Source organism: Vanessa atalanta, chromosome 19 (genome assembly GCF_905147765.1).
Source record: "Vanessa atalanta chromosome 19, ilVanAtal1.2, whole genome shotgun sequence".
Taxonomy (NCBI): Eukaryota; Metazoa; Arthropoda; class Insecta; order Lepidoptera; family Nymphalidae; genus Vanessa; species Vanessa atalanta.
The window spans coordinates 7,905,813-7,928,356 of record NC_061889.1 but is presented as its reverse complement, the minus strand read 5'-3'; the positions used below and the strand labels follow the sequence as shown (position 1 = coordinate 7,928,356).

Genomic DNA, 22,544 nt, shown 5'->3' with positions numbered 1-22,544 from the left:
ATTTTAAATTTCACTACTAAATATTTCTGAACATTTCGTAGAATTGTAAAAGTGTCTACATTGTCCTACAAAAGAATTACTAACCCAGTGTGACGTAACAAGTTGATCATCGTTCGCCTTCGTAACTTGAATAACCGCGTTGCGTTAAACTTTTAAAACGTCAACACTGAAAATGTACAAAGATTTTCTTTCTGAAGCCCAGGACTGCTTAATAGGTTACTGCTGCTTAGGATGAACTAGATTTACTTGGCATGAAGGTTTTGTATGCCAAAAGAGATTCTTGAAACAAAGTTATTTGTATAGTTGTTCCGCGCGGTTTTATCCGCGGTAAGCGATACTGTTCCACTCATCTTGGTCAAATCGTGGTGTTATAGGTAGTCAGTATTTAAAAAATGAATTCACTTTTCAATTCTGACTGATAGCACTTTCTGATAGTTTGAGGTCAATAAATAGACTTTGGCACCTTTTGACCGATCTACACGGAACTTGGTACATACTTTTTTTTTATAAATATATGATAAACTAGCTGTTAGGTAACGCTGCAATTGCTTGTATACTGATCAAACGATTGCTTTGACAATTATTGTCAACAAGAAATCGATATATTACACTATTTAAATTGAAACTAATATTCGAAAAAATATTTTGCATGGCTAAATAATTAAATATATAATTTCAGTAACCGCGCTCAGAGAACACTGGGATGAGGCAAACGCTCGTGTCCTTCAGCGAAAAGCTCAGCTGGATGCGATGCTCGGCGACTCTCAGCGATACGAAGCGAGGCGTCGCGATGCTGATGCATGGCTAACGCGCATGGAGACGCGCTTAGCGAGTATGACTCCACCTGGACACACTGCTGACGTTCTTGAGATGCAGCTCAGAGAACAGAAGGTAAGAAATTTGATTTAACTTTTATTAACAATAACTTTGATTAACAGCTCAACGCTATAGAATGATCAGGATTGGTAATCTTGGTTATTAGGAAGCTATTTTGATTTAAGAGTCGCCATATTAACCTGTACGATCATTGTGGTCAATGATTACCATTTCATTTAACATTATCTTGTGTCAAGTAGTTGTGCCAATGTTTTTTACATATCTTCGGATTGTGCAACAGAAAATATTTTTCCTTACATCGCTTTTTTGCCACCAATTTTGCCTGAGAACTTGTGCCTGTAGTTACACTGGCTCACTCACCATTCCAACCAAAACACAACAAATGATTGTGCTATTTATCAATTTTATTTGCGACTTTATTAAAACATAAAATGTTGTAAAATCTTTATTAATATTATAAATGCGAAAGTAATTATGTCTAATAACTTTTCACGCTAAAACGGCTGATACGATTTAGATGAAATTTGGTATGGAAATCCAGAATCGGAATCCCGGGGAAGGATGTAGATGTTATTTAATTAATAGATCGAGAGAAGCGCGAGAAAAGTCGCAAGCTGAGATAGTACGTTTAACATATTTATATGTTATAAATAAATAAAATTCATTACATTTTGAAAATATACGGAACTGGACACGTATTTTTTTTTATATCAATGTATTGTATTTAGTTCTTGGTTTTATTAATATTTTAGAATAAATTGCCAAGTAGAAATTTTGTTAATATATGATTATTATTGTAAATTATTTTACTATTATAAATGCGAAAGTTACTCTGTCTGTCTGTGTGTCCGATGCTATGTTAAGGCCAAACTACTGAACCGACAACAAGTTAATAATATACTTAACAGTTAATCAATGCCATCCAATTTAATTGATTAAAAAAGTTTGTATTAGAGATACGTATTGTCCATTTGTATATAATATACTACTCTATACAGCGTTACTAAAAACGATATTTATCTTTTTCCCAGTCATTCCACGCCGAAGTACATCAATACAAGCATCAGATCGAACTCTTCGGTCAGCTGACGCAGCGCCTCATTGCGGTTTACAGAAACGATGACACGACGCGCATCAAACGTGCTACTGAATCAATCAACCATCGCTACAACGAACTGAACAATAGGTACATAATTTATTTATTTAATAATTAGCACAACACAATATAAATATTGGCGAGGGGCTTAAAGCATTGAACTCTACCAAACAACCATAGGAAAAGCTGAATAGAATTTGTGTAGTTGTCCAAAAAAAAAGAGCTTAAGAGAAAAATAGTTTACTAATACTTATGCATAAATTAATTAAAAAAAAAACATTTTTTATTAAAGATAGAAATACATATTGGAGAACTATTCCATTTTCAAAAAAATATATCTATAAATAATAGAACAAAGCGATAAATCAAAAAATCCTACACTAGTCATTTCAACGGCTCAATAATCGTCAATGCTCGTTTTGCAGCTATCTTGGTCACAGAGGTGTGGTCGTAGCTTTTAGTCGAATTAAAAGTTACAAACATATCAAAAGAGCATTCATTTTAACATTAGAAGTGAGTCATAACATATGAGTTTCTACTTAAGAGTTAAAATTTAAATTATAAATGAATAAAAATATTACGTTCGTAACTGCTTTTTCATGAGTACTGAAAGAAATCGTTAGATGGCGCTCAACAATATTTACTCCTACGTCATCTACTTTTGTTTAAAATACAAAGATGGCGCTGATCGTTGGTGAAGTTGAAATATTATAAGAACATCTTGTCTGTTTTACTTTATTATTAAAAATAGTTAATCAGACTAGCATATTGGCCACCTGACTACTATAGACCACCGTAGACCAATATCTAGACTAAGAAATATTAACCAACCATCTTCAACGCACCACCACTCTGGGAAACTATAATGTTACTTTTCTTGAGCCTGTAGGTTCACTGGCTCACTCACCCTTCAAACAGATCACACCATATTACTATTGCTTTTTTTCGCTAGAATATAATGAGTTCGTAGTAGCTACAGAGACCTGATGAGCCTTACTAAAGCTCTAAGAACCAAGAAAACTCTTATTTGATATACTTTAACTTTAATCATATTTTGCTTTATAGTATCGTGGCTCGCGGGAAGGCGTTACATTCTGCGGTTTCGTCGCTGCAAAATTTCGATCGGTCACTGGAGAATTTCGTGGCTTGGCTGAGCGAAGCGGAGTCATTGCTGGATGCGGCTGAACGAGATCCTCATCTGCTCAAGGTAATTTAGTTATAAAACAAATGTTTGCCAAAAGTCTAATATTTCAATAAACATATTGAAAATTTGGGAAAAACGTATATTTAAATGTTTTTACTGATAACTCTAAAACTCCAACCACAAAAACAACTACACCAAAAAAAAGTTTAAGTATACTAATTAACAAGTACCTAAATTGAAATTATTTTGTGCAACGCCATCTGTTATGAAAATGCATAAAGACAAAAAATAGACATAAGTTATTTTAATGATACATAGATGTCGTTGAAGCGTGAGATTGGAACACTTCCCAAACAGCGCCCTCTCGCGGAGGGTTGTATAACTTTTACACAGTCGTGTATATACTAATTTAAATAAATATATCTATATCAATATAAGTAGATGGCGTTGTAGTCATGCACACAGTACGTCTATACGTCTATATATACGTGATTATAACGCCATCTACCGTAGGGTGGTTGAACTTTAATAAAATTCACAAGACATAAGACATTAAATTTCTTTGGCGGAATTGCATAGATGGAACCTTTCGTAGGCACACGAACGTAAATTAAATACTAAGTTGAACTAGAGGGCGGTCTCTATATTTAGTTTGTACATTTTATGCATTTGCCTTAAAAAGATTTTTCCGCATTATACGATGTTACACTTTATCCTCACAGTAGGCAGAATTCTTAATAAATCTAATAGATTATTTATTTAAGTATCTTTTCTGTATAAACAAGTCTTTTGCTACATACACGGTCCAAGTTTGGTTCGAAAATCCGTCATTTCATTAATCGGTGTTTAGGCTTCTGTTTATAAGAATAAGACAGTTGGTACTTAAATTCACCCCTTTTGAGGGTAAAATCGTGATGAAAGTTTGTATGGAAGTAAGCTGTTTTTGGAATTCCAAATATATTATTACATAATAAAATTATGTGATTTTTTTTATAAAATTTCGGGTGAGACTTCACATGTAGTACGGCTAGTCTAAAAAAAAATGTAAGTTTTTTATATGATGTATAACAATACTTTACGCCTTTATTAAAAAGAACCTTGCAAGCGTTTCTCATCTTTCTTGAATTCATACAATAAGTAAAAACTTCTAACATTTTTCGCCTCAAATCCGTTCCAAACTAGCAAGTTTTAACGACCGCCGCCAGCACTTTATAAAGCAAACAAATGTGAAATGGCGAATACTGAAATCCGAATTATTCACGCTACGACGAAATTTTGGAGCAACAGTTCAAAATGGGATTTAATAAGTCTAGCTTAATATGTATAGTCTTGATATTTATCATATGAAGCTGAGTTTGATTTTTGTTTGTTTGTATGCGGTAATCTCAAGATTTATCAGTCCGATTTGTAAAAAACTTTTCGATAAATGAGTTATTAATTAAAAATCACCTAAATGCTAGTATATCATAATAAGGCTACGACGTATATGGAGCAATATTGTTTAATTCAGGTGAAATAGCTCTAATTTAGTTATATGTTATCCATGAAGTATGGAAGGAAGTTATGTAAATATCATTTAAACCCCTTAAAACTTAACCTTCAAGAAAAGAGCGTATACCTTCCTTAAAGACCGGCAACGGACCTGCAAGCCCTCCGTTGTTGCAGATGTCTATGGGCGGTGGTAGTCACTTTCCACCAGGTGAGTCTCCTGCTCGTTTGCTACCTATCACGTAAAAAAAAAACACAAGGCATTTTTATTTCCGTTAAATATAAATATTATATATATAAATCTAAAATTAATTTCATTAACATGTGGTCCTTCGAGCCGGATATTGATTGTGCCATCAATGTATATAAGATCAAACTTAGGTATATTGTAAACTTGATAGTGATTTACATGGAACTTATTTATATCAACAAAATAGTTTTCGTCCAAATATTGTCGGATGTTAAGAAACCTGATAATCAATAAACATTTGCAATAAAAAACCGTTGATTTGTTGATGTTTAAAAAAAGAACGAACTACCAAACCAATAAACACACTTTCGTATTAAATTAAGCATTTGATCTTAATGTTCAAAGCGCTTTGTAAGAACTTTATGTATTTTTTTAATATCTTTTAGTGTGTGTAGTAAATGTTAATAAATAAAAATGAATGTTCCTTTTTATGTTTGTCTTCTATGCGTTCTTAAACCTTTCATCTGGTTGTAATAAAACTTTGTAGAGTTGTACTCGGTACTTCGCAAAGATTTCTGACTCGCATTGTCTCAAATATATCATTCTATGTAGTCTCATTCTAACCCGGTTAAAACGGGTAGCTAAATTTAGTATACTTGCATTAATTTCATTAACATGTGGTCCTTCGAGCCGGATATTGATTGTGCCATCAATGTATATACGATCAAACTTAGGTATATTGTAAATTTGCGATACTTTCGCACGTGTGCAATGTATGTCATTAAATATGAATAGTAATTAATGGACAATTTTAATTACCCAGTTCAATTTTTAATGATCTGCCTTTTTGCAGAGCGCCATTTTTTTTCTTTGCGCATAATTTGGAAAATATAATAAAGTATTGAATTGATTTTTATGGTGTAAAGGACATACTTTATCTGTATTAAATACTCAAGCTATTTCTGAATAAGGATTGATGAATTTGAGAAAATATCTAAAGATTTTACGCTTGTGCGGATTTTTCTATAGGGCTTTTTAAGAACGACAATTTTGTAGTACATTGTTTTCATTTAAGGTTTAGCCAGTGTTAGCTATTTAAGTGTACAAGTACAGTTTTTTTTTTTGATGCAAAAAATAACTGAAACACCGACATTGTTGAGTTATTTCGTGCGAGTTTTTTACAAATCATATATATGCGAACAAACCTTCTTCTTTCTATAAATCAAAACTATATCAAAATCTGTTTAGTGGTAAAGAAGAATAAAGAGAAAATACAATATAAAATAAAACAGAAAATAAACAATAAATTTGTTATAATTTTACTTTATTGACATACTCTGTAATTAAAATAGTGAACTAATTAGTTTATTTCCGGTTCTAATCGGTAGAATCTACACTCCGAATCGGCGGTAGCTTTAAATTTAATACAACATTACAACATGACGATTCAATGAGCCTACTTGATAAAGAATATTTTAATTTTGATAGATCATGTTTTATATAATAGCTAAGTAATTAAAATAATATGTATCAAAAGTTCAAGTAAAAAAGTATTTGATCTTCACAAAGCATACTTTAAAGCTTACTTTAAAGTTTTCACTTGAACGCATCAGCTGGTTTATATTCCAGTAGCAAAGCCACGGCTTATGTTTTATTTAGGATAACCATTGTTGATTTTCATAGTGTGCGGGAATACGTGAATCGATTTTGTTAAAACACATATTTCATCGGTGGAAGGAAATAAAACCTCTGATTCTTCTCGGATTTTGTAAGCAGAATGTATATTCAGAATCGCCTGTAGCTTTAATAGTACGTCCGGGAACCTATTTAAAATATTTTTTTTTTCTGTAAAAATAAAATAAGTGATGTGTTCATGCATATGTACGCCTACACACGTGGGTATATAATTTTGTATCTGACTGGTGAAAATAAAATGACGTCATGACTTCAAACAATAACTTTCAAAGTCGACTTAGAAACTTAAAATGTGTGGGTAGGTCAAGTGCTACTTCGATTTCTAATATTTAGTTAAATAGTACAAAAATAATAGTCAAATATAATTGTAATATACCCATTTATTCAGATTGAAATTTAAGTATTCATAGTTGGAGTATGTCATGTATAATTAATGTTGACTGGTCTTAATTTAGGCCGCGTTACGTCCGGGCATGGTTTAAACGTACAAAAGACTTATTTCAGACTACAAAAGCTTACAAACACAACCATATACGTCCCATTATGATATATATTCAACTTTTTTATTTCAATGGTATTTTCTTTTAAATTCATTTAATTTTTTTAAAATTTAGAATAGGTCTGAAAATGTGTTATCTGTTGGTTAGTGGCCACAGCCAAATATTAACCTTTCTCTACTGCTAAGACGTCACCGACCTTCTTCTTAGTTCCCAAGAAGTTATCCTTTGTCTGTAATTGTATTGGCTTACACAGTTACTCAGAATAAGGGGTAAGTGGATGGTAGACATAGACGAGCTTGCGCAAAGTCTTACCACCAAGACCACAATTTTTGTTATACTTCTTTTGGAATGTTTTGAAAAAAAAAGAAAATATTTTTTTATAATGTGCGCACATAGGGTGATCTCTAAACTATATGGCGATGTTACTCGCCAAACCGCCAAATAAATGTCAGTCGTTAGAAAGAGACAACTTTACACCGTATCTTGTAACAATGTTTATATTTTTAATGTTTAAAAATGGTGTGTGCGTATTATAGAAGTTGTGAAAAATATGAAATTACATTTTTCATAATAATAATAATAACACTTTTATTATATTTTTTTATTGTAATCACGTAATTGTTTGCCATAATAATCTTTAATTCCGCCGTATAACTTCACTGCGTACATAAATAAACGCATATTTGTTATATTCAAAACATATATAAGCCAATATGTTCTTCTAATATACATTGTATGCTTCTTCTGATAAACAATACTTTCAATATAAAAAAAAAAATTGATTATTAAAAAAATAAAAAGTCTGGTCACCCTTTTAATAGACAATAACATTGTATAAGCCTTCATCTTCAAGAAAACTTCAGCGCTTTTGAGTTTTCGCCTCTCAATATAACTACACCAAATATTTAGAATTCAAAATTTTAAATAATATTCTCATATTATTTAATACGATAACAATATATTGTGTGTTTTTATTTAATAATAATTTGTTACATCAATACCGTGAACCAAATAATAAATAAATCAATGTAAGTTACTATAGTCATGTTCAGAATGAAATTGAATATAGAACTAAAAATCATAAAATCGATACAACTAAAGGATTATGTCCCGTATAGAAATCAACAGAACAATACAATTTTTGACCTAGTGTTTTGAGAGTTTTTTGTCAGATATTATTCACACAATATCATTATAAATGATTGCATTTGTTTTAAAGCTGTATTATTGTCAAGTTTCATTAAAATCAATTCAGTAGTTTGGCGTGGAGTAACATCCATATATACAAATATTTGCCTGTATAATGTTAGAAAGGATTAAAAACAATACAGTACTAAAATGGAAGAGTAATGTCACAAGTCGTTAATAGACATAAGGTACTTTTATATGGTATTTTACGAAACTCCACCCCTAAGGGGTAAATGTTGCAAGTTTGTTTTATAAATTTCGCGCGGGTAAAGCCGCAAGTACAGCTGATCAATTCTCAACAAGATCTTATTAATATTCGAAAGGATTATTTAGTGCGCTTGTACCGAACAGAAGGGTGTTTAATGCATAGCATAATCAAAAGTTGAACGTTGGTTTAAATTAAACGATCGAGTTGAATAAACCGTGGCCAACTCCGTAATGGCTTATTAGGTGAGCTATCGATTGTGAAAGCAATTTTGAAGATATTTATTTATACATAAATACAATTGTATGATATTACATTACATTAGCAGTCTGTAAATTTCCCACTGCTGGGCTAAGGCCTCATCTCCTTTTGAGGAGAAAGTTTGGAGCATATTCCACCACGCTGTTCCAATGCGGGTTGGCGGAATACACATGTTGCAGAATTTCGTTGAAATTAGTCACATGCAGGTTTCCTCACGATGTTTTCCTTCACCGCCGAGCACGAGATGAATTATAAACACAAATTAAGCACATGGAAATTCAGTGGTGCCTGCCTGGGTTTGAACCCGAAATCATCGGTTAAGATGCACGCTGGCCATCTCGGCTCAGTGATGATATAACGCTTGGTTACTACCGGTCTTAGTGCCCTTCTGGGTAGGTACCACCCACTCATCATATATTCTACCGCTAAAAAGCTATACTTAGTATTGTTGTGTTGGTTTGAAGGGTGTGCCAGTGTGTAACTACAGGCATAATAGAATGATCAAAATTTCTTACAGAGCCAATGTGTATAGGCAATGATGACCTTTTATTATTAGGTGGCACATTTGCCCGTCTACCAATTAAAAAAAAGTTATTATTATAGAGGTAGATGGCTCAATGATTAGAAAACCTAATTTTAGCTGAAGATTTTGACTTAACCCGGGTAGCTTATCATAAATCATTGTTTAATTAGTTTTTATAATTAATCTCGAGCTCGGCGGTGAAGGGATACTCTAACAATAACTAACTAAAAGTAACGGAAATATATTTATCAATTACAATTATTTAATTTAATTAATATCATCATCCTCCTGCCCTTATCCCAATTTTGATGGATCGGCGTAGCATGTTTTCTTCTTCCATACTTGTGTACACTTGTGTAAATAGAAACCCAAATTTGAATTTGTGTTTTATTTATCTTTAGTTATATCCATTTAACTAATTTTATTTTTAATATAATATAACTAGCTGTGCCCGCCTCTTCGTGCACGTTGTTTGAATTTAAGTTGTTTGGATATTAGAGCGTGATTTTATTTTTATTATATGTATGATTCTAAAATAAAAGTAGCCTAAGTTACTCCTTATTATATTCGCTATCTGCCAATGGAAGTCATTATATGTATAGATAATATGTACTTACATACAGTTTATTTTTTTTTCAGGTAAGTTTCGTACATTGTGGACAAGCATTAAAAATTATTTGGTAAGTACTATGATTTTAGATTGTATATTTTAATTGACGGTTTGAAAATAATTGTGCGTTTAACCTCGCTTAACCTCGTTTTCTCACTGTAAGGTAGTCACGTTGTTCCTAAAGTAAGTAAGTAAGCTCAAAAAGCGTATGAGTCTCATATTAACACTTTCGCGTTCCAATAATGATTAAAGCGTCTGTGCCTTTTTTCGTGCCTATATATTTTAACAAAAAAACGTCCTCACGGTAGAATCTTCGTTTACGGCTTATATCAAGGAATATACTTGCTCACAACCGATTCTTATCACTCATATATAACGTTAATTTTTATTTGTGTCATGAACTTTTATGTTCTTCACTGAAAAATAGACAACATATTTTATGTTAAATTTCATGACGATTGGCTGAGTATTCTATCTGAGTTGTCTTTCAGTTTGAAGAATGAGGTAAGCCAACTACAGACACAAGGGACATGACATCTTAGTTTCCAAGATTTGAAAGGATGGTTAATATTTCTTACAGCGTCATTGTCTATGGATGGCTGTGACCACTCACCATCAGATGGATCATTTGACCGTCATACCTATATTTTAAAGAGAGAATTGATGAAACGTAAAGCGTAATAAATTAACTCACATATTTATAAAATATTTAGGATTACATATTAATGTTCGATACGTTCGATAATTATATTGATTTAAAATTTTCTTAGACAATTAATTAAAATAAATTAATGTACTGTAATTTTAAAGTATTAAATTTTGATCGTTACATTAAAGCACTCGACTGTATTAAAATTATTGTAATGAGCAAGCCGTATATGCTAAGGGATGTAGTCTACCTCTAATTGTGTATTTCCGTAATTTTAAAGTATTCTAATTGTATCATGTGTATAGTTATAAATAAATAAACAACAATATAATAATCTACATAAGATACCCTTCACACACGATGTGGCGTGTCACGAATGCCTCATACATAATGCAAATACTAACTCGATAGGTTGAGATCTATCGTATAAAGATGATTTCACACTCGCTCTGGCATCTTATTGTCAATCACAATATTTATATTAAAAAAAAATGTACTACCCTTAACCCTCTTTTACAATTCTAGTACAATTGTAAAAAGTTAATAGTCAATAAATTCGTAACACCGTAGAACAAGATCGTGCTAAAAAGTGATTTGCGAAAATGGCTACGGCCTTTGTCCTTCCCGGGGGTCCAGGATTGCTTCGTACTGATGGACAGATTATTTATTATCAATACAAAGATAGCACAGTCGTCACAGATGCAATTCGTATATTACTCTATTGCATTAATTGAAATTTTACAGCAGAGTAGTATTCAAAGGACTTATGTTGCTTAACTAAAAATACAAAGGAACATTTGAGTGATAGGTTCATAGATTGTCTAAAATTGGAATTCATTAGATTGAAAAATTGTAAACCATTACAAATCAGTCAAAACTCCGCCTTGATTCTTAAGAAACCGTCCTTTCAAATAAGAATATTTTCTTAATACTACCGGTACTGTGACTAAGTATAATAATATAAGCGTAATATAACTAACTTTATTGTTGAATAAAGTAATTTGATCTTTATATATTCTCATCAACATCATTATCGTCATCATCATGTATTATATCATATTTATTTTTAATATTACTATGCATTTTTACATTTGTTTTATTATTTATTTAATATAAATCAATGTTTACATACGATATTTTCCACCAACTATATGCATACTATTAAAAATATAGCCTAAAATTACACCAAACGGTGCCTGAAGCTGAATCAAATTCGAAGTTCGAAGATCGCCTCGCACAAATCTGCATCGATTAGAGGAATCGTTACCGAGTCGTTTAAAAACAATTCGACCTTCGCTTCTCGTTTATAAACGAGCGAATGCGTTTTATATCAAAGACAGGGTAAAAATCTCGCCTTTTTAGTGAGAAATTACAATATTTCCGCTGTGATGGACACAAAGAAAGCCGTCCGGTTGTAAGAAGCCCTTGTTATCGATAAAACGTTTGAACTCATTCTTGCGTTGCCGCCCAAGTTCGATCCTTTGTTTTTGAATTTTAATTTAAAATTTATAAGATGTTTATAAATAGCAAGCTTCTGGTGTGTATTATAATAACCTTTTAAATTTTTAAAGTTTATCGTCGCGTCTTGGACATTTCTTAAAAATATAGAGCCATTTTATAATTGCGGCTTAGAAGAAAATTTAAGTGAAACTTGAAAAAGTTATATCAGAGCTTAAGCTCAAAAAATGTTTTTTTTTTTTTTGCTAAACATATCTTACAAATACTTCTTATTATAAACAAAATGTAAAACAAAAATATGTACTCGTACTAATGCGGTCCATAAAAGCAAACCTCATGAAGTCTAGCGAAAAAATCTACTCGACCTTAAAAATATATTTCCATCCTCTAATATTCCGCAGCGACATTAACATATTCTTAATAGACTTGAGTTGAGAATACATCGTTGCAATAATTCCTTAGTTGAGAAGGGCTGCCAGCTTGTTCTGTGTAGAGGTTTATATAAAACCTACTTACATATCTATTGGTCCTTTTATAATATGTCTTAACAATGTCACGTTGAAATGTTTTTATATCAACAACGGAATATGTATTATCCCATACTGTAAGAAAAGTTGAAGACTGTGGTTCTCGTAACACATACTAAAGACAAGTTAAAGATTTATTAAAATGAGACAAAATATTTACGATATCGTCACAGAAATAAAAAAAATTAATGTTAAGGCGAAATATCGATGGCCAAGTTAACGCGAATCAAATAACGAAAAAAATATTTTTATCGATTTAAAAAGTGACATTAAAAATAGTACAAACAGTTCTAATTTAGTTAAATACATTATCTATTTAGCACGATGATAATGACGTTTCCGTAAAACAATTTACATTCTCACGAAATAATAAGTTGCGTCCATTAAAAAGTCGTTAGCTGAAACAGTGGGGATCCAACGTTTAAAAAAAACATTCGTGCCGCTGCAGCCTTATATTGAGAAAAAAAAATACCATTAATTAGAAGCTTGCTCAATTATACTTTCAATGAAATAAAGCCTAACGTAAAATAATTACGATTAAACCCCTATTTTTGTTCAATTTCACGGTATTCATCATATGGACACAAAAAAAAAAATCAATTACTATAAACTTGAACAAGAAATTGTAGAGTTCATATTAGTGATGGGACTAAGTTGGATTTCATTGAAAACGAAAAATCGTTAAGTGTTAGCGGTATTATTGCTTACTGCGAAATTAAAAGTCGAATTATCTATCGCCAATTAATTTGCTAAGCATTAACATTGCCACAAACAAAGTCAAGTAACCATCCTACTAGTAGAGTTAGACGAAAGATATTTTCTCCAGTCTTAAAGAACCACACGAGGCTGGTTCCAATTTGACACTGTAGGTAAAGTACGTCACTCTTAACAGAAGTCGGTACAAACCTGTGCAAGCATGATTGAATTTTATTGAGCTTGTGCTTGTGCAGTGGAATAAGCTCAAAACCTTCTTAAAAGAAGGATGGGAGTAAGCCCAGTAAAAAGATACTTTTAAATATTTTCAAAGTAACTATAAATTGTTTGTTTGTTTGGACCAGACGTATTGGTAGAATTATTGATCGTGGGGGTAGTTGCGCTATTATGAGTATTAAGGTGATCAAAATAACTCTATAAATGTAAGTAATGCAATTGTTTGTATGTTGTTAGTAAGTGAAGCAAAGTTAAATGCAAACACTTGTTAACTAATACTGATTCTCATATAAGTGTAAAACCAAAACAAGTAACTCTACAATTAGTATGGAAACATAAAACTAATTTTAACTTTATATTTTGTTATGAAATTTTTTAGCCTTATACAGCATACTTAGCAATTACGCTGAAATTGAATTTACAAGACTTCATGACACAATTCATTGACTGGGCATTATTAGAAATGCAATAGATTTCGATAGATCTTCATTTTGAATAATTGACAGATGACTACGGCGATCATTTTCAAGGGAGACCTAAAAATAATAAATATTATGTTGTCCAAGTCTGTGCAAAGATAAGTTTACGTTATACTTAACATTACATACATTAACAGCCTGTAAATTTCCCACTGCTGGCCTCCTCTCCCTTTGAGGAGATGGTTTGGAGCATATTCCACCACGCTGCTCCAATGGATGGTGGATACACATGTGGCAAAATTTCGTTGAAATTAGACATCCTTGTCTTCACGATGTTTTCCTTCACCGCCGAGTACGAGATGAATTATAAACACAAATTAAGCACATGAAAATTCAGTAATGCTTCCTTGGGCTTGAACCCGCAATCATTGGTTAAGATGCACGCGTTTTCACCACTGGACCATCTCGTGTCCACTCTCTATTTACACTAATAATCTGATTTGACCACAACTTAAAATCCGTAAATAGTTAACAGCAAAACCAAAGAAGAAGTTTTACGTTTACTGGGTTGGTTCTTACTTCGGGTCTTCACCTGCCGTACAAGCTAGCCATCCAACCATCAATATGCCAAAGGCTTTTTATTATACATAATAAAAAATAAGATATAAAACTGCTGAAAATCTATTACCTCAATGGAACTCGCTGAAAAGAAAATCTAAACGACGCGAGCTGTTTATTTTATATTTGCTATTTAGGATTGTATTTTCTTGTTCATTTTATACTCTGTGGATATCTGGGTACCGTTACTAACAGTGGCGAATTGTCGATATTGTTTCTCATTCGGATAGCGTTTCTGCACGAGCGCCATTGTACGGAATGACCTTAGTGATGTGACGTACATCGACAATACATTTACTTTGATAATATTGACATTTGAATTTTTAATAAATCTTGGAATATGAACGTATAGTCATCACGATGGTTCAATTAAAGGCTCAATAAATCTTTTCCTCCCTTATTCCGTGGTCCTGGGTTCTAACCCAGCCTAGAATTTAGAAGTTGTAAATGTGTGTACTGCCTATTACGTGCTTTCCGAAGTAGCCTGAATTATTTCCGGTCGTCTAATCATCATCCATCTACCCATCGAATTATGAGAGTGAGAAAATAGAGAGTTCATGTGTTTGCTCACACATTTGTGCACAATAGTATACCCCAAGTTATTTTGCTGATCTAACTACCGAAAGTGGCCGAAATCGTTCAGAACGACATCATTATCAAAAAGTATCAAAGATTAGACAATTCAAGTCATTAATTCATGTAGTCGAGATTATCGATAAAACAGTAATTGTTTTGCAGCACTATTAAAGCCGACCCACTGTTCCGTACAGCCCTTTCTAACAATCGACCAAATTGATTTATAGTTTTATATGAACGTTGCCTTCGCATTTCGAATATCCCATTAAGTTATTACGGGATCCCGGGACGCTTTGATCCCGACTCCTTACGCATTTTGTTTACGACTGGGATTTAAAAAAAAACTTCCCGTATAAACAAGAACTTATACATTTCTTATTCAATAAAGTCTTGCATATATTGGAAGCGAGGCTGTTCTTTAATACGCTTAAGGTGGTAAAAATGATTCACGTTGTATTGTTTAATGTGTACTACCGTATAAAGCGTTCGTACGACTCGGAGAAGTAAATCGAGTGAGATTCAAGCGTGATCTTTTGGTTAGGATGCTTAGAAGGAAGAAAATTTTGACAAATAATAAATAAATATTGGACAACATCACATGCATTACTCTGATCCCAATGTAAGTAACTAAAGCACTTGTGTTATGAAAAATCAGAAGTAACGACGTTACCACAAACACCCAGATCTGCGACAACAAAAAAAGCTAATAAACTTTTTCTACATCGACTAGGCCGGGAATCGAACCCGGGTCCTCGAAGTGGCTTACACATGAAAACCGATGTACACACTACTCCTTAGTGTTGCATATTACTTTAGAAAACCGAGTGGTAATTTCTCCTAATAAACGCTATTAATGCACAAAAAAAAAACATTGCGTCATTATATACAGATTGATGTGTAAAAAGGTTAATAACAAAAATGGTAGTAGATTTCCCAAATCAATTCAAAAAGGCTGTCCATTTGTATCATCATCATAGTTTTCAAACATCAATTTGTATTGGACATTGTAACATCGGTTCCATTACACAAATTATTGTACCTAAATTTAAACATCAGCTGTTATTAGTCTACACAATAATCTTCGCCGTGATCTTTAGATTCAAGAACACCGTTTATTTATTATTATTAGACGCAAACGTACAAAAAAACAATCTGTGCGTGTTCGATTTAGTGGTCATAGAGATACCAAGAGGGTTATCTTACTTATCCATGGTGGGGAATAATGGAATAAATGTCTCTTATGTCTGTAATACTGACTTACTCCTTTCAAATCGATATAGAGTTATACAAAGTATCGCTGTTTGGAATAACTGATGAGAGGGTTGAACCCACCCAGACGGTCTTGCACAAGGCTCGACTATTGGTAAATCGTACATTGACGATTGATTTCGAATACTACTGCAATTATTCTTGGTGAAGGGTGACTCTGTCGATCTATCGTTGTTTAAACCCACCTTACGTCGAACCCTCGGCTTAGACGTCATTAACTTCTCAGAATCGGAAATTCGAATATACGGAAACTATGGAAGTTAGTTAACTTGTATTCATTTAAGCAATATTTTTTCGCTGTACCTAAGTACCGAATGAAGCTAGATACGATGTAGGATTACCCCTTCAAAGGTCGTAAACGCTTCATAATTTTCAAGCGCTCGCATTTCCGATCCATGTGTCAATATTGACAAATTGCTCTCGCTTTATACAAACACCTTAATAGGAAATTGAACCCTATATATAATACCCTTTTTAAGCTTAAACCACAGGCTATTTCAACTTTCGGGGAGTGAACTGATTATACTTAACACAGGTCATTGAATTAGCCTAGCTAGGATATCCAGTACCGGATCTATATTTATTTTGATGACGATGATAATACCATGACACTTAGACCAGACATTTTTTTTTGTGGAATAAATATATTTTATAATTGACAAGGAGCCGAGATGGTCCAATGGTTAGAACGCGTGCATCTTAACCGATGATTTCGGGCTCAAACCCAGGCAAGCACCACTGAATTTCTTGTGCTTAATTTGTGTTTATAATTCATCTCGTGCTCGGCGGTGAAGGAAAACATCGTGAGGAAACCTGCGTGTGTCCAATTTCAACGAAATTCCACGAAATTTCCACCACATTCAACCAACCCGCATTGGAGCAGCGTGGTGGAATATTCTCCAAACCTTCTCCTTAAAGGGAGAGGAGATGATGATGATAATTGACAATCCATAACTGACATCTATTGTTGTTGTGTAATAATTGTTTTTAAAAATAGAGTTAAACAAGACGGACTTTAATACGTACAAGAGTGTTCGCTTTTAGCTAACGAAAATAGCCACACTCGAACGCCATTAAGGTTTTAGGGTTCGTTGCCACCACTCCAAATTACGATAGAGATTAACCTAAGCCGTTCATTTAAAAATAAATTAAATGATTCACGGAGAAATTTTTAGCGTTATTGATTTGTTAAGTTCTGTGTTCCGTTTAAAATAACTTCTGTTACGGTGGCGTCTTTAAAACAAATGAAAATCTTCCATATCCAAATAAATAAAAAAGAAATAGGACATTAGGGATATTACTTGGTTGTTTGTAACATTTACTTGGTTGGTTAGGCTTATGCAACCGCTGTATACCAAGGAATATGTAACGCTCGTCACAAGAGCACTTGTGGTTGGTACCACACAGTAATATTTAGTATTGTTTTGTTTCGGCTTAAAGGATAAGCGAACCAGTCAGCCATCCGCATAAGGGACGAACATCTTAATAAAATAAGGCTGGTGGCGTATTGGCGACGGAAGGGCTGTTAATATTTCTTAGAGTGGAACTCTATCTATGTCTATGCCTGGACGGTTGTTTCCTAAAGATTGCCAAGTTGACAGTTTGCCTACCAATAAAATAAAATAATTAAAAGAAAACCGATCAAAGACATTAATTTAAATCGTTACATACACAAATAATACCTTTACATAGATAAAGAAAGAAATATACGTAATGAGTACCGATGAATTGTGAGCTTCCTCAGACAAATACAACCATTTCAAATGATATACTTTTATTATTATTATTAAGTAGGCGATTATTTTAATTCTAGAATTACCACAATAGACGCGTTGTGATTGGACAAACACATGCCGTTACAATAGCCTCATCCTAGTATTCGTAGATATGCTTAAAACCTACGCTTCGAACTGTAAACACTAGGTACAGTAAGCCATTGATTTATTGCATAGAACGATATAAATCGTGGTGAATGTACTGGAATTTATTGAGCCATTAAATAAATTTTACGGCGTGTGTTTTGAAAATTAAAACTGTTAAAAATTAAGACTTTCTTTGGTTTTTTTTCAATGGTGGTAGAGCTTTGTGCAAGCCCGTCTGGCAACAATTCTTAGTATTTTTTGTTCCGGTTCGAAGGATGAGTGAGCCGGTGTAACTACGAACACAAGGGACATGAAATTTGGCGCATTAGCGGTGTAAATAATCGTTAATTAACCAATGTCTATGGTGGTGACCACATACCACCAGGTAAAAAAAATCAATCGGTGTATTTCACGGATTCGTATTGTTTGTTTGTTTGAAATGAAAAAAAAGTCTATTCCGTATTTGCTGCACGGTTTTCGGTCGAGTTGTTAATGTATCAAAGCAGAACCAACTCGCTTTCACCTTTGTAATATTACATATAACGCATTCTATTATCAAATGGATTAATTTAATTTAACTTAAGGACTATTAATTGGTACGTTGCATACACGCAAACGCGTGTCTCTGTGTGTGTAACGCACACAACTCAACATCTTCCAACTCTAGACAATAATATAAATGTGAAATTGATTCTGTCTGTTACGTTATATGAAATTTCATATAAACGTTGTCAGTGATATAGAAAAGGTCACGGTTAGGGGTAACACCGGTCCCCTGCCTAACTGCTCAAACGCGGATGAAGCTTTGGACGGAAAATATGTAATAATATTGTATGTCAACATTTTAAAATAAATTGTCGATATGAAAACTGATTACTTTAAGAAGTCTTTGAAGATATTCTTATGATTAAATTGATTATGATCTTCGGAATATATGTATATCACTAGTTATCTATCAGATTTCATTAAATTTCATATATCATACACACGAAACATTTCGTAGTTCAACATAATTTAATATATACATACATTTATTTTCTCGTATTGAATACTGTGACGTAATCCTTTATTTGGTACGTATGCATTCACTGTTACAACATTAAATATTAAATATCATAATAAATTTATTTGGCTGAATAATATGGACTTTTTGTAAATTACAATAAAAAAAAAGTTGTTCTCGTCTGATTGCACGATAGACAATCAAATTGGATATCATGCCAATTGTGTTGTTTATAAGTGTTCAGCCAATGCGCTGGCAGCATAACTTAAACTATATTGTTAATGTAAATATGTCGCTCTTGGTCGATTATAAGACATATATAGTCTAACTAATTGCGCACATTGATACCAGATACGCTCTTTTATCTCACTTCTAAACTGATGGGATGATAATTGGAGCAAGATCAACAGCATAACGAACTTACCGATTCATATGAGTGAACACTGATAACTTCATATCTCTGAGCTACTAACAATAATTCCATAACCGAAAAACCACATTGAGTTTACAGATAGCAATAATACATAATTATTAGAAAGAATTGGCTTATGTTTTGGTAAAATTATGAAACTGCAAATTCTATCGTGGTGTCGAGTTCAGACAAAGTCAGCGTCACTACGAAGGCGTAATGTAATCGCTGCCGTAAGTGCTTAATTAACTCATTAATTAGGTTAAGTTAATTATCTACCTCATTAATTAAGACTGTATCAATTTACTAGCTTAATAGCCGTTGAGTGAGCGGCTGTAATTGTTAATTTATGTTTCTATCTCTTATTTCGTACGAGGTCCTCTTGACCGGCATCACTGCGTCTGTGCGCAACGAAGACGAAACAAGTGCGTATGAGATTTTTCACAAATGCGTTAAAAAAACTATATTATTTTCTACCGCATCACGAACGAATATTCTAAGGTCAGGCTATTAGGCCAGAGCTATTCTCTGAACATCACTATGAATACGTATTAAATTCATTAAGTTGTGAGTTCAAATGAGAATATTTTCTTGTTTCATACTTTTTAGAGCATAATTTTCCAGCAGTAATGTTTTAGGTTTTATGAAAAGGAATATCACATACTACATCTTTGAACTAAATGATTTTAATCTTAAATCATTGACATTATACCGTTCAAACGAAGTCCCTTGTTGCATAGTATTTTATAAATCTCCACGAAGTATAGTGTCGATACATTTTATAAAATTAATTCTAGGATCGTGTTTGTGCATATCATTTATATATAAGTGCCATAATTATCGAAAGATACGATAGACTAGCGGATAGAACACTATTTAACAGAAGACGAAAACCGAGGCTTGAGTTGCAGGCATCTCTTTTGTTTCTAACTTACTTATAACTCTCATACCCGTTGGTGGAGTTAAACATACCTTTTTTGTATCTTCTCTCGTGAAGTGGGGAAGGGGGGGGGTCTGTCGCTGTCCCTGAACGCCCTAGTAAGTACACTGCAATACCTACTAAAAAACCAGCGGTACACTTAGTCTTTACGGCGGAAGCAACGGGATCGCTTTCGCATGCTACCGTTAACTTCATAGTTAAACATACGTAAGGCGAAGCTAAAAATTTTAAGGCGTATTCCACGCTGTTACAATGCGGGTTGGTGGAAACACATGTGATTTTAATCCTCACGATATTATGGCTTAACTGCACGAGGTTAATTATAAAAATAAATAAAGCACACGGAAACCTAGTGGTTCGAACCCGAACTTTTCTGTTCCAGGATATCTCAAATAATTGGTTTAACTCAATGCCCGCACACCGACGTGTTGGTCGTAGGTACGATCTTGTCGCCTTGGGTTAATTGATCATCACTGCGCTCGCTTCAAATAAGAATTTAATATTGAAATATTTAATATAATGCACATTAATATAAGTCAAGCTAAGACCGGAACTTGTTATTTTTAAAGTAATGTCAAACTATATATCTTCAGCTGTTCTCCTAGCTCGTTGAAAAACCCTCTGTATTATCTAGAATTCTAGACCGAAGCGAATTTATCTTATAAATAGGGCACAATTATAATAAACTTTCCACTTAACCAGCTTAGCGAGGTTGTTATTATAAAGCGCGGTGAAAAATTCACGTGCCACAAGTCTCGAGTTAGAAAAAGTTTCTCAGAAACGTTGAAAAAAAATTGCAATTAAAATTTATTCATTTGATTTTCTTTTGTTTTTGTGATTTCATTAAAATTAAACATAAAAATTCAACTAGCAGTACTATTGCAGAAAGAACCGTCATTATTAAAATTATCTATATTTACAAAATCGTCTGTCTTTGTTACTGAATCTAGATCGCTGGAATTTGGAACATACATAGGTTTATTTTGTGAAGTAAGCGTACGGTTACTTATGCTTTCAACTTTAAGTGCGGAAGGGAGAAGTCGGAATAAGAAGCTAGTACCTTATATAAAAATACAACATTGGTATTTTGTAAGAATTAACTTCGTATCTCAATTATGAAATGTTGATTATAAACTTACGGCGATACGCAATTTTGATACTTGGAAGACTCGAACTACTTAAGATTCGATTTTTTACACTGATTGACGAGCCCGAAATATTTGATACATTCTAAGAATCAATTTTGAGCATTTACCTGCACTTGATTCAGTTGTTTTACTGTCATTCTCGATTCTTAACTCTCACTGATGTAATGTTACAAATTATCATTACACGTTGCGCTTTATAAAGCTCAGCCCTTCGTAATGCTCGAATCAGATACAATGAATCTGTTACATTACAGAATACTCCCGATGTAGGACCGCCCTTCAATAATATTATTGTCAATATAACACATTCCGTCGTTTCACGATCGTGTTTTGCCGTGGGAGTGAACTATGTTATAGAATAGGTTTACAATGGATGGACTATGAATATTGCACGAAGATCTCTTGTCGAATTCGAGGAATTTTCAACATATGAATTTATTCACTCACACTAGCATATGACTCGGAAGCTAAGAAAAACACTGTGAACGAGTTAAACTTTGAATGCTTTCTAAAATAATTGTATGGATGTATGTATGTGTGCGTATGTGTGTTTTGTTTGTTATACAACCCACACAAATGTATTTACACTGATAAGCATAAATTATATATTACTGAATTAATTTAAAGATGTGACCTTATATGCTATAACTAAATGAAGTAATTAGCTCGATATAAGCTATTACTTCACTAACTACTCGCTACTTCGCTCGTCTGTACTACAGATTTTTTTTTAATTTTAACCAATTACGCAGCGCAGGCAGAGTAAGCTTTCAAAAAACACAATTGTCCCAATATTGCAATATTTTTCATTGATATTCCGCTCCTTTTGGTATGTAGCCTATATATAGCCTTAATCGATATGAAAGAATTTTTCAAATCGTACCAGTAGTTCGTAAACAATATCTTCAGCTTCATAATATTAGTATAAATATATATATTTTATTTATATAGTCACCCTACGGACCTCACTCGCCAACTCATCTTAGATCAGCATGTGAG

General features: G+C 33.0%; 1 protein-coding gene across 3 annotated transcripts in view; it reads left to right on the top strand.

Annotated features, from left to right (window-relative positions):
- LOC125071227 (dystrophin, isoforms A/C/F/G/H) overlaps positions 1 to 22,544 on the top strand; it is a 557,159-nt gene that overhangs the window by 223,559 nt on the left and 311,056 nt on the right. For all 3 annotated transcript variants that reach the window (XM_047681335.1, XM_047681338.1, XM_047681337.1), the window contains exons 41-43: positions 680 to 891; positions 1,869 to 2,023; positions 2,999 to 3,140. In XM_047681335.1, the coding sequence (XP_047537291.1) occupies positions 680 to 891; positions 1,869 to 2,023; positions 2,999 to 3,140 (509 nt within the window). The remainder of the gene's footprint in view (positions 1 to 679; positions 892 to 1,868; positions 2,024 to 2,998; positions 3,141 to 22,544) is intronic.